Here is a 13,482-nt window from a genome sequence, read left to right as displayed (position 1 = left end):
GACACACGGACACACGGACGCAGGCACCCACGGGGCCCGGGGCAGCGGGGGCCGCGCGCCCCCCCGCGGCGGGAGGGCCCGGGAGGCGGCGGAACCGCGCTGCCCGGAACCTTGTTCTCCGGCCCGCGCGGGGCGGCGGAGGCTTTAGCGGGGCGCGCCGCCGCGCCGAGGAAGCGGCGTGGGGAGGCGCAGCGCCGTTTCCGGTGCCGGTCCCGCTCCCGGTCGGGTCTCGGTGCCGGTCTCGGTCCCGGTCCCGGTTCCGGCAGCATGGGCAAGAAGCGCGGCGCGGGGCTGGGCCGCTGCCTGCAGCGGCAGCACGGCCCCGACCGCCGCTCCGCCGCCTCCTGGGTACGGGGCCCGCAGCGGGGCCGCGGGGGCCGGCGGCGGGGCCCGCCGGGCCCGGCCTCTCACGGCCTCTTGTCCGCAGCGGCACGTGGGCGAGCTGGGCGGCGAGCGCGGCGCGGAGCGGCGGTCGGCGGCCGAGCAGAGCCCGCTCGAGGAGTTCCTGGCCACGGCCGAGCTGGCCGGGACGCGCTTCGTGGCCGGTGAGCGGCGGGGCAGGGGCGGCGGCGGCCGGCGGGGCCGGCGGCTCCGGCTGTGACGGCCCCTGCTCGCTCTCTCTCTCGCCCTTCCCGCAGAGCGGCTCAACATCCAGCTGGTTTCCACGCAGAGCCGCACGGGCCTCCTCTCGGCCCAGGAGGCCCAGCGCGTCCGGCAGCTGCACGCGGAGAACCGGCGCTTCCTGCGCATCCCTCGCAGGCGAGTCGGGGCCCGGGCRGGCCCGGAGCGGCGCTGGGCCCCGCTGAGCCCAGCCCTTTGTGGGCCGCGAGCCGCACACAGCCCGTGCTCCCTCACACAGGGTTTGCCAAGAAAGTGCCGGGCCCGCCTGGGCCTGGTCTAACTGCAGCCCTCCAGCGGACTGGGCCCATCTGAGCCTGGTGCAGCCTGCAGCCCCAGGTGCTTCCTGCAGTACCGGGGCCGCTGGCCCGGGATGTGCGGGATCCCCGCTCGCAGCCCGGTTGCTCTGTGCCCCTGCTCACCCCTCTGACAGGTCATTCTGCAGCTCTGTGCTTGGTGCCCRGGGAGGTGAATTCCCTGCCTTAGGCACCCTGGAGATGCAATTGGGGAAAACGGGCTTTGCGAGCTGTATTGTGTATGGGGTATCATCGCATCATTTTAGACTGGGGAGTTCAGAGAGAATGGGGTGCTTAGAGCTGCTGAAAACAGATGTGGGTAACTGGGGCCATCTGGGTACAGCTGTGCCCGTGCATTGCCRTGTTCTTCTTGGGAGGTGCTGCAGGAACTGCTGGTGTCGCTGGCTGGAGCCTCTGCCCGCTTCCCTAAACCGCAATCCTTGCAGGCCGAACTGGGATAGGACGATGAGCGCGGAGGACCTGAAGCAAGCCGAGAGGGAGAGCTTTCTGGAATGGAGGCGACAGCTCGCCCAGTGAGTATCCCGATTGTGCCTTTGGTAAGAAAGAAGCCAGTAGAGATGAAAGGAGCAGGCAGTTGATTTTATCCTTTCTAGACCTATRAGGGTAATTTGGCAGCTGCTCCCTGCAGTTCTTTTGAAAGTCTGGGTGTCCCAGCCACGTTATTTGGCCGTGTGTACATGCTCTTGCTGTGTTCATGTCAAAGTTCTTGTAGCACCTACTTGTGTATCATTCTGTCTTTTTTAAAATTGTCATCTAGCCCATTAAAGAGAGCACATTCAGCGTTGCTGCTGCGATTACCTCGTGTTCAGGGTGGAGTGCAATGTCCTGTCCTTTTCTGTTGTGCTGAGGGGTGATAAATCTGTGTCCTCAAAGAGCAGCAGTGCTGCTCTGATCGTCTGCTTTGGTGCTGCAGCCCTGTGTGCTGGAGCCCCACGCAGCCTCTGCTGGCCTGCGAGCCTGGCTCTGTGCTCCCYGCGGGAGCCGAGCTGGCCCGGGGTCCACGGCCCTCGTCACAGTGGCTCCGAGCTTGTTCAGCCCTCTTCAAAGTACTGTTTCCCAAATGCTTTGTTTTTACCAGGTGCTTCCTGACTGCTGGCATTTGGGATATCTCCTCTGATCTGGTTGGGGCCATGTCTCTGAAATACCAGAAGTTGTCAGTTGAAGAGCTTTCCTCTTTCCATCACTTATCACTTGTTCAGTAGTATCATCAGGAGCCTTTGTGTTGCCACTGAGCACTGACACTGTTTTACATCAACACGTGGTTTGTTCTTAAACCATCAGAAATAGAATAGTAGAGTCTAATTTTTGACAGCTTCCTCTGAAAGGAAAGTCTTCTGGATCTAAGAAAACATTGCTGTCACTCGTCTGGCATGGCCCTAATGTGGTATCTTTCCTCTGCCTTTTTTTTTTTTTTTTTTTTTTTTCTCTCTATAGCCTGGAGGAAGAAAAAAATTTAATTCTAACCCCATTTGAACGAAACTTAGAATTTTGGCGTCAACTTTGGAGAGTCATTGAAAGAAGGTAATAAATATCACTCTTTGTTTTTGAAAGTTATTGTTTAATGTTTTTTTCCTGATTTGCACCCAAGCTTTTGAATTGAGCATGAAGCGTTCAAGCACAAGAAGAATAAAATATTGAAGCATTACTACCTGTGCTATCAGCTCTGAAGTGGTTTTGTTTTTGAAATGGTCAAAATATGTTGTTGGAAAGAGCAGCGAATAATAATGCAGTTTGGGCTCTCAGCCGTGCAGTCCTGCTTGTAGGTCCCTGCATCTGTGAACCTCTGTTGACTCTCCAGCAGCTGCAGCTCTGGTCTCTTACAGCATCTCTGTGTGGGAGCTGACTTCGAAAGTGTCTTTTGCCAATATTAGCACTTGCCCCTTTTGCAACCACACAGTTTCACCATGACGTCTAGGGGCAGGAGACAAGGGARAACTGAGTAACGTTTGGAAAGAAAGAGCCTCTTGGTCGCTGGCTGCTTGCCAGGCAGAGAGATTGCAGCAGTGTACAGAAGACAACAGCCTGTCACAGCACAGAAATAGCCTTGTTTGCTCCACAGAGCTGTAGTACAATGGGAGTGCTATCTGCTCCTTCAGTTTGACTGAGGCATTTCATTTCACTAGTAATTAAACTTGAGATCATCTCTTCTAATTTTCTTAAAATTGAAAAATACTTCACCAGTGAGGTCATGTGAGCTGATCCTTCACAGATGTGTCTTTGTATGGTCTCGCTGGTGCTCGYTGGGGTTTTGGCTGGGTGAAAGCTGGCTGAGGAGCATCCCCTACAGTCTATTGTGATGTGCATGTATCAGATGACTGGGACATGTTATGGTGAGGGTGCTTCTCAGAACAGAACRTGAAAGTCATCCAGTCCCTTACCCTGCCAGGTAGATTTGGTCAGTTATCAGTCTCTCCTTGTGACTGCTTTAGGCTTGTTCCCAATACTGTGCYTCCCAGTACCATGGTGTCAGTTTTCTCTCATATTGATCTTGTAATTTCTGTAATTGTTCAGCACCTCTTTGAACCCTTGTGGCCTATTAAATGACTCCCTCAGGGGGKTTATTGATATTTGTGTGCAGCTATCTGCCTAGTGAGGCTTAAAATTCTTAGAGTCCACCCATATTGTTTTGAAGCAGTTCTGAGTCATTAGAAATCCCTGCCAAACAAATAGAGCAGCTTGTGACAACCAGTATTTATCTCCCCTGAGAGGTTCTAATGGAGGAATATTAATTTTTTTAATTCCTCCTTTCTGAGGAGAAAAAGGGCCCTATGGATGCCTCTGCTGCTTGAAGCTAGTGCATTTAATTTCCCTGTGGAAGGGAAGAGTCTTGCTCATATATGTGCTGATAAAACTGGTGCCTGGACTTGGGAAGATGGTTCCTTAAAGCACTCTTGCAAGCACTGACTCCCATGGGGAAAGAATYGATCTATCGAAGTGTGAGACTATTCTTTTACTGGTCTATATTTTTAATGACAAGAGGAGCACAAACAAAATTTTCAAGATTGCAGTCAAGAGAAGATTAGTATCTGTAGGTCATTTGTGGGGAATAATTTTATACATCTGCCTCTGTGTGAGGGGGAGAAGATAGATTTAAATGCCTTAGAGAACTTCTCTCCTCTTCCTCTCTTTAACCACTGAGTTGCAGTTGGGTATGCAAAGGGATTGAGATGAAACTGCATTATTACAGCTTTCAGTGAGTGATAGAAAACCAGTGCTCTGGTTCTGCTACCTGCTGAATATTCCACTGGTGAGACTTGGGCACTTGCTTTCCTTGTTCCTGCCTTATGGGAGAATTAGCCAAGTGAGAAGAGCTGAAATATTTACAGCCATATGGGCTTGTGGGATAAGTGTGGCTCTGTTGATGCACTGAGGGGCTTTGTTAATTCGATAAAAATGCTTTGCATGCTAATGCAGTTGTCAGTTAACTGTTAAAACAATTAAACAATTAAAATTCATAGCAAACCTAAAAGCAAATAATATGCAGTGCATTTTTGCTGTCTTTGTGACTGTAAGGAAGAGGACTTAATGTGGCTTTCTTTTGTTTTTGCAGTGATATTGTGGTGCAGATAGTAGATGCTAGAAACCCTCTSCTGTTTCGATGCCAAGATCTGGTAAGGAAACCACCTTCCTCAGTGTTGCCTTCATTTTATTTCTGGTAGCTCATGTGTCTAATTGTTTCTATGCCCCATACAGCCACATAATACTTTGAAACTGTCCTGATGTTTTGCCGAACYGGATGCCTTATCTATGCAAGTGTTCCAGCATCATCCAATTATTTCTCTTCAAAGCTTTTTGATAACTGATGCAAAATATATTGTATTTTGAGGCAGTTTTGCAGATAAGCTGACTTTTTTGTCTTCTTTCCTGCTACTGAGGAAACTTTAATTATAGTAGATACCAATCTTTTATTTCATCTTACGTTGCTCCTCGTTACCCACTTGAAGCATCCACACTTAGAGATACTAAGTTCTGTTCTGTTTAATATCATAATTGAATAAAAATAGATAATAGTTAGTGGTCTGAAGGAAAAACATCAAGAATTATTGAAGTGGTGACCTTGTAATAATAGATACAAGGTCATCTCTAGATAGGGTAGTCATATTCTAATGATAGATAGGGTATAAAACACCACATTGCTGAATAGAAATTTACTTAAGTAGTTAATCTTAGGACCTTCTGCTGTGAGGTCCTGGTTATTACCTTAATAGCAGCCATGACCTGTGTTAGGTAGCTGCATGTTCCAGTTTGTGCCTGTAGCTCCTTGCAGCCCAACAAGCACTAAGCTTAGAAGCTTAGCTGCATTCATGTGGAGCTGGATGGGGTTAACTTGCCTTGCTGCTTTAATAACATGTTGTGAGGAGGAGCCCAAGCCAGAGTAGTAATTAATCCTTTTTTTTTTTTTCCCTTTTTTTTTTTTTCCAGGAAAATTATGTCAAGGAGGTCAGTAGCGACAAGGAGAACATGATCCTGATAAACAAAGCAGATTTACTGAGCGAAGAGCAGCGGGCTGCTTGGGCCCATTTCTTCGAGAAGGAAGGTGTGAAGGTGGTGTTCTGGTCAGCCCTGGCGGAGTGCAGCCGGCTCGCAGGAGCAGCTAAGGTACCTTGGGGAGTGTGGATTGACAGCCTCTCGTAACTAGGTTTGCAGTTATGCTCGTGACATGACTGAGTTCATTTCTGGGAAGGGCACAGCCCTTTTCTTAGAGAAGAATTACTCTAGGGACCTATGCAGCTGTAAAACAGCATTTTTTTTAGATACAAAGACAAAAGGTAGGAGGGTTCTATGGTAAACAAAGGGATATGCCCTTCAGTCACTATTCCTAGTGCTCATGATTTCATTTTCAAGACTAAATAGATGATAAATTACATTGAACTAGAGTGTGAACTTGGGGCTAATGCTGAATAGCTACACAAACAGCCCTAGCAGAATCTGTTGGCCAATTTTGTGTCTTGTTTAATGATTTGGAAGGCTTTCTAAGGGGGATGCTCTAGGGAACATCCCTGGGGTGGGAGGGCTGTTTCTTAAGAGTTTTTGATAGTTACTTTAGGTTCTGTCTTTGCCTGCTGGAACAAACTGTGCTGTTGCAGCTTCAAGTTACATGTAAATAATCAATGCCCCCCTTAGGTTTTACTGTTTTTACTTGGTTACAGAATATCCCATATCCCTTTCCAGACATTTCTGGTCTGTACAGCTGGCTCACAATCCTCACATGAAATCCTTGTACAGATTCTTTTTATTTTTTTTAAGCAAGAGTGAAAGTGGTGGTTCTCTTGATTTGTAACGGTAAAAGAAAAGTTGAAATAATGTCTTAAAGGAGTCTTTTCAAGCATAAGTTATTTGCAGGGAAAAAATGTGAAGGGTTGGTCTGAAAAACAAGAGAGCTTGGAAAAATGTTCATGACGAATTTTGACTTGAAACAAAGTATTTTGTWTTGTTTAAGTTTTTTTCCATTCCTATTACTGAGAACCTGTTAATTTTTCAGAAAAAAATAAATATTTTATAAGCTCTGCTACWGCTGTTTATAATGTTCTGTGTTCACAGTTGTTCTGGAGAAAGAGACTTTTAAACTACTTCACCATGAAGCTGATAATTAAAGCTAATCTTTTCTTTAAGTTTTACCTCTGAAATACTGTTCACACAGGAACTGGACACCGAAGATGTGGCAGAGGACACGGGTCATTCTGAGGATGAAAGCTCCAGTGGAGAAGACGACGATAGACAAGATGGTGCAGAAAGCACGTGCACAGACAATGATTTCCAAACTAATAACGGAGTTCTGGTCAGTGATGATGATAGTAGTGATGAATATGAAGACTGTGAAGATGATGAAGAGGATGCCTGGSAAACCTGTTCTGAAGATGAAGGTGGGGGCAAAGTAAATACCACTGCCCCCCAAAGTATGGAAGACAATACTGCTGGTGCTGCAGTGCAGTGTGGGGAGCAGGAGCTGAACAGGAATATCAGGAACTTCAGTCATCTAGTGCAAAGAGATGAACTGCTGGAGATATTCAAAACTATGCACAATGGACCAAGGGTGAAGATGGGGGAAGTAAATGTTGGGCTGGTGAGTAGAAGCTTGTACTTAAAATGGGAAATGGGACTGACTTTATATGAGTTTTAATTCCAACATTGACCCTGTAGTGCCTTTTTTTTTTTTTTTTTTTCAAGGATAAAAGACTGGCAAGTACAAATCATTGAGGATTTTGTGCGTAAATTAATTCTAAAGGTAGCTGGAACTCAGTATTCCAGCACTGCTTGACTTGTTAGTATTTTAATAAAATATCCTTGTGTCAGAACTCTTCAAGTCTTCTGACGTAACCTTGTCTAATATTGTTATTGTTCTACTTTGTCATATAGGTGGGTTACCCCAATGTTGGCAAAAGTTCGACTATCAACACAATCCTTGGAAATAAGAAGGTGTCAGTGTCTGCTACGCCAGGCCGTACGAAGCACTTCCAGGTATTGCTAACAAAGAAGGTTGATTTCCCACCTTCTCCCCCTCCGTTTCTCAGTGGAACAGATCTTTATCATGAGATAGTTGCTACCATGTGGACTTGCTGAGAACTCTGCCAAGCTGAACTCTGCCTTCAGAGCTGGGTRGGAGAGGGAGACTTGATGTATATCGTTTGAAACTTGAATTCTTGCTTTCAAGCTGTTGCTGTAGTTTGAAAATGACTCATGAGAGGTGCTTTGCAATGGCAAATGTTTTCCATGTCTTGTTTTTAGTTAAGTAGTTTAGGCCTCCTTTTCAACACCATTCTAGAGGAGAGAACCTCTGAAAATTGCTCCTCTGAATAGCTGAGAGTCAAACTTTCCAGCTGTCCTGCTCCTTGTGCGCAGTTGGTGCCCTGAACACATTCAGGGCTATTGCTGCTGCTGTTGTCCTGCTGATGAAACTGTTAGTTTTGAGGTGGTGAGGCCAGCACTGTTATGAGCAGTGTGGGGCATTTTCACTTGTGTAGACCCCACTCTTTTGAAGAGGTCAAATGCAATCAAAGGTTTCTGGAGAGATGATCTTTCTGATAGGAAGTGACCCATCAGGCTAAATAGCTGAAGCTCTTGCTGCCCCCGTTAGACACTTGATTTGTGAACCTCAGAAGTTCTGCCGTATTCCACATAAAACTACCTTATAGTAGGTAAGTTATATAAGGTAGTTCATTGGACAAGGTCTGTTGATAAAGTTTCTGCTTATTCTTACTTGCAGCTTTGTTTCGTCTGCACATCTAATTTATTTTATTTTTCTTCCTCTTTCCTGCATGGATGCTGCCTTGTTGTGGTGACATCGATGGTTCTTACTGCCTAGACCCTGTATGTGGAGCCTGGCCTGTGCCTCTGTGATTGCCCCGGCTTGGTGATGCCATCCTTCATCTCCACCAAGGCAGAGATGATTTGCTCTGGAATTCTGCCTATAGACCAGATGAGGGACCACGTTCCACCCATTTCTCTAATATCCTTTACCTGGGATTCTTAAGGGTGGGTGTTGGGTATGGAATATAGCAAGTGGTGTGTTTTCTGATGAACTATGTGTGCTAATATGTTGAAGGTTGTAGGGATGCACCCTGCTTAAAACAGGCTTGCTCTGCTGGTCTTGCACCTCCTCGTTYAAGTTTATCCCATTATTAGATTTGCATCTTTTCGGTTTGGTGAAAAATTGGAGAGTTACTCTTAACACATGTTCTTCAAGTTACTAGGGGAAGATTTYTTGTGTAGTAGAAAATCACCAGTTGGTTTCCTTCACTAGCTTAACGTTTGCCAGCATATCCCACGAAACATTTTGGAAGCAACCTATGGAATAAGCATCATAAGACCCAGAGAAGATGAGGATCCAGATCGAAAGCCAACTGCTGAAGAACTGCTAACAGCATATGGATGTGAGTGCTGGCCCCTTTAAAACTTATTCCTTGTGCAATATGGGTTGCTTCTGAACGCAGAACTCTTTTATGTTAAGTCTCACTCAGGTTTGTCATGTTTTGAACTTCCCTGTTAGGACTTAACACCTTCCCCTCGGTAATTGGCCTTTAACAGCTGAGCTCACTGTGTGTATTGTAGTGGTGCTTTCCTGTTTTCATCTGACAGATGTGATTGTGATCAGAATGTCAATGAAARTGCCTGCCTGTCTATCTAGTGTGATGCCATATTCTTGAAGCTACCAGTGTTTTTTGTGGCACTTTTCATCCTTTTAGATACCTCCTGTTAGCCATCTCTAGAATTAGACTTGGAAGAATACAGAGAAAATTTATAATCTTTGTCTCATGCCCCTTTTGACTTCTGAAATTTTATTCTGTGATGCAATTAATCTTCCTTGGCCTTAAAAGCAAAAATTAATAAAAGCCAACATTTTTTTTGAGGAGTAGGGAGATGTTAGATGGGCTAAGATGCTTCTACAGTCTGCTTAGTGTTAGCAGTGTTTGATTTTCTTCCATGCTTCCCCCCATTGCAAGCCTCTTTCTGAAGGAGGTTTTGAGAGATGGTAGAGGATATGTATATTTTTAAGTTGTATGTAGTATTTGTATACTGTATTTAGGCAGTAAAGAAGGATGTGTTCACTCCTTTGGTGTACTGATACAGAATGTGCTTCTGGATTTGTCTTCCAGGTATGAGAGGCTTTATGACAGCTCATGGACAGCCAGACCAACCAAGATCAGCTCGATACGTGTTAAAAGATTACGTCAATGTAAGTGCTTTCTGCTTTGGGGTTTCCTTTCCTCATGGGAGGTGAATTAAAGGTTTCTCTAGAGCATGAAGGAGGAAAATAATGTTTATTACATTTTTAAATTTTAAAATAATAAATCGGATGTCTGCTGYCAATCATAAAAATGCATGATTTGTGCTAAAAGTACCAGCTAAATTATTTTATCTCTAAAATAGGCAGCAAATGTCTTAAAGTTAACCGATTTTTACTAGCTGGTTCGGTATTTGATTAAGGACTGCAGTTCCATCTGAGTGCTATAATCCTGCATTCTTATGCAGCACCTTTCAGCAACTTCCTGTGATTTTTCCAGCACTCCTGAGAATTTTGCAATGTACTTGTTTCAAACTATTCCGTTGCAAAACAGTGCTTTTAAGCAAAATAGTGCTTTGATTTAGCAGKAGAGGCAGTGATCTGACAGGGAACAGAACCCAGGTTTCCTGACAGTTGATCTGATGTGAGCCTCTGGACTTCAGGGCCCTTTTTAGCTTAGGAATTGATCCTTCCTCCTCGGGTATTTCCCTGAGTTTTTTTTCTTTCTTTTTTTTTTGTGTGTATGTTGATGATAACTGTGCCCTATTGCTTCCATAGGGGAAGCTGTTATATTGCCATCCACCTCCTGGTGTTGATCCAAATGATTTCCAGCACCAGTATGAAAGATGCCCAGAGCGCATAAATGTGCATGCCAGCATAAAGATGAAGCCTGAGAAGAACAGTAAAGTGAAACAGATAGAAAATGTGGTGGATAAATCATTTTTCCATCAGGTAAGTTATGGAGGAATTTCTTTGGGAGTTTTAGAGCAGCACTGGGTTGTCACTGGGAAAAGTAGGAGGTATGATACAGAAACCAACAGGGACCGTGGTTTTGGAGTAGCAGATCCTTCAAAATAGCTTTCCTTTTCTTGAAGCTTCCTAAGAAGCTTCYCTAACACAAATGACTATTGTTTTGATTCAGAAATTAAGATCAGATGGAAAAAAAGGAGTAAACTGATTTGCAACCCWGTTGAAAAATTTCAAAATATAGTACAAACTGGCAATTTCTTTTGTAAGCTTCTTGTGAGGTCCCACAGGGYGCTCTCTTTGCAGCTAGCTACTGAAAAACTTTATTAATGACTTAGAGCAAAATGTCAAATCCATCACTGTTTAAATTTGCATAAATTGCAAGGATTACAGCAGAGTAATTAGCAATGAAGAAGATGGATCACTGCTAGTGTGATCTGTTTTGCTGGATTGCCTGGACATGGAAAGGGTTTGTTACAGCACAGCTAAAGATAGCCATGTGTTTAGGAACCAAGAATTCAGACCCTTTTTCCCAAGCAGTGGGCTGTATCCGAAAACTATGACCTGAAAAGCATTTTTGGGATTGCTAGACACGCTCTGGCTGCACAGAACACCAGCATGGCTGGCTGCGAGCCCCTACAGTGCCTCCCACGCTCCAGACTTGAGCAGGTTATTTTAGTCCCTGGTTTTTACAGACACCAGATTTATTTGCRAAGACCATTTGTTGTGTGCAAAGCAGAGGCTCTGAGACTCGGTTGTGGAGCTGTAGCTAATGTCTGTGGAAAATCAGTGTCTTGCAAACCATGTCTGYTTGCAGTAGCAGTGGGCACTGAGGACGTGGTGCAGTGCAGCACGGCTCAGACAGAGCTGGAAAGTACTGGCAGGCTTTGACTTGAGTGCACAGCATGACCTTTCCTACAGCCCTGGAGCTGGGGTCTGGGCAGGTCTCATAGGGTTTGAGCTGGCCTGTGTCTGGTTTTGTTAGTTCCTTGTTTTTAAATGTCTTTTCCCTAGTTGTCAATGACTGTTTCTACTTCCAGGAGAATGTTCGTGCTCTGATGAAAGGCGTACGGGCYACGATGGGATACCGGCCTGGCAGCGGCCTTGTGTCTGTGACTGCACCCAATTCTGCGAATGTTGTAGGGAAGCCCTGGAAAAAACATGGAAACAGGAACAAGAAAGAGAAAGTTCGCAGGATCACTAAGCACTTGGAGGCCTAGCTGTGGTGCTCTTTGCTGGTCGTCCCAGGGCAGGGACTGCACTGTCTTGCATGCGTGAATTGAGGAGGAAGAAGAGGGCATCACTAGTTCACCTGAACTCTGTGCCATGGATTGACCCAGACAGAGGATGAGAACACGCTCTGATACTTGGAGTTCATCCCGTTTGAGAGSAAAAGAGACCTGGGCATTTGGGTCTCCTGGAGGTCGGCCAGCCCAGGCAGTTGGCTGTTGCTGAAAAGCCCTTTCAACGGCAGGAGATAAAGATGCCATCTCAGAATGGTTTTTCTTCTATAAAGAATGTGTTTTATAGCTGCTAGGATAAGACAAAGCACTATAAAACTGTTTAATTTTTTTAATAGTTGAATCTAAATGAATGACATTTGTTACAATTTGAGATACTATCACTGCTAGTCTTTTTTAAAATTGTTCATTTGACAGAACACTTTAATATGTTGAAAAATAAGTTAAAGGATCTTTATTGCCCCCTTTCCTATCTGCTTTACCAATCCTTCTCKGAAATCTTGCACTGAAGCCAGCCCCTGTGTGATCTGCCAGCTGAAGCCAGAGCAGAGCACTGTGAACCATGATGAGATTATGTCAGTGCAAGGGAAATGCTGCTTTTATGTCCTTCATGCTGAGCTGGCATCAGTTGTTTCTCTGTGTGACTTCTTGTTGGTGCTTTAAAGCTCTTGCCCTCTGTGACTGGCAGAAGCCTGGTGCTAATTTATCCTAAGACATATCTGAGTTTCTGTAAGCACTTGTGTTCTGTCTCACTGAACTCTTACACACTGATCCAGTTGCAGAAGTGTCACAATACCACATTTTTACGTGTGCATCACTATTTGGCACTAAAAATGCTGTACTGATTTGAGAGATGCACAATTTTCAGAGATTTACGTTTGATTTATTCCCTGGTGGCCATGCTGAGGAAGTATTTGTGTAGCTGGTCAGTGCTGTTCACCCCTCGCCCAGCACAGGCAGTGATGATGATGCTGGTGAAGCTTGCACAGGTGACTTGTGCCTTGCTGATAGGTGGTGAAGCAAAGCAACGGATGCAGCCTCTCATCTCTGATACAAGGCAGCATTCTCTTCTGTTTATTTGCACTTTTGTATTCTCTGGGCCTTAAGCGTGGATGGATAGAGCAAGGCAGCCCCTAAACAGAGCCACAGCAGCCTCGGGCTGTGTGGACAGGCTCTTCTTCAGCCTTGTGACCCTTTGTCTGCTTGCCCAGTACAACCTATTTCACTGCCCTGTGTATATGAAGGGTTCCCTCACAGCAGAGCTCTCACTTTGGCTCCACTTTCCCCTCTGAAGTTCCTAATTACAGCATTTGTGGGAAGGTATTTCCCTGCCAGCTGTAAAACTCAAGCCTAATTTTCTTGAGCTAATGTAGTCAATGTTATTTTGTGTTAATGTCCGCTAAAGGAAACTGGAGTCTCAGGAGAGATGAGGTCTCTTGGAGAAAAAGATTTTTTTTTTCATTTATTTCCTGTAAAAGATTATGATTTGACCAAATCAGTCTCTTATTAGACTTCTCCACTCTCCTCCTTGTAGTGATGATTTGTGCTTTTATCCTTAATACTACTTTAGAGAACTGTTTAAGAATACCTTATTAATCTTGTCCCTTTGGGGATCTTATCTGTTAAGTTTAAGATTTGGGGAGAATCCTTTATTCAAGTTGGGGAATGCTGAGCTGGCCACGTTGGCGCTCAGCGGAGCTGCTGGGAGCAGCGCGAGCCGTGCGGAGCCGGCGCGGTTGTCCCTGCGCCCGCGGAGGCCGAGCTGCAGGCCGAGCTGCAGGCCGAGCTGCGCCCGCGGAGGCCGAGCTGCAGGCCGAGCTGCGCCCGCGGAGGCCGA

The 13,482-nt window shown here is 45.7% G+C and overlaps 1 protein-coding gene across 1 annotated transcript; it reads left to right on the top strand.

Annotated features, from left to right (window-relative positions):
- Window positions 1–267: 267 nt before the first annotated feature.
- On the top strand, window positions 268–11,649 carry LSG1 (large 60S subunit nuclear export GTPase 1). The gene is made up of 14 exons (XM_026039548.1): window positions 268–348; window positions 428–545; window positions 639–759; window positions 1,361–1,447; window positions 2,370–2,456; window positions 4,486–4,546; window positions 5,358–5,534; window positions 6,577–6,999; window positions 7,293–7,394; window positions 8,239–8,382; window positions 8,683–8,806; window positions 9,530–9,609; window positions 10,216–10,389; window positions 11,445–11,649. Exons 1-14 carry the CDS (start codon window positions 268–270, stop codon window positions 11,622–11,624), a joined length of 1,959 nt encoding a protein of 652 aa, XP_025895333.1. The 3' UTR covers window positions 11,625–11,649.
- The last annotated feature ends 1,833 nt before the right edge of the window (window positions 11,650–13,482 follow it).

This window comes from Nothoprocta perdicaria, unplaced genomic scaffold (genome assembly GCF_003342845.1).
Source record: "Nothoprocta perdicaria isolate Ctin4 unplaced genomic scaffold, notPer1 scaffold_232, whole genome shotgun sequence".
NCBI classification, from domain to species: Eukaryota; Metazoa; Chordata; class Aves; order Tinamiformes; family Tinamidae; genus Nothoprocta; species Nothoprocta perdicaria.
Note: the sequence above shows the minus strand (reverse complement) of the source record. Positions and strands in the feature narration are given on the sequence as shown.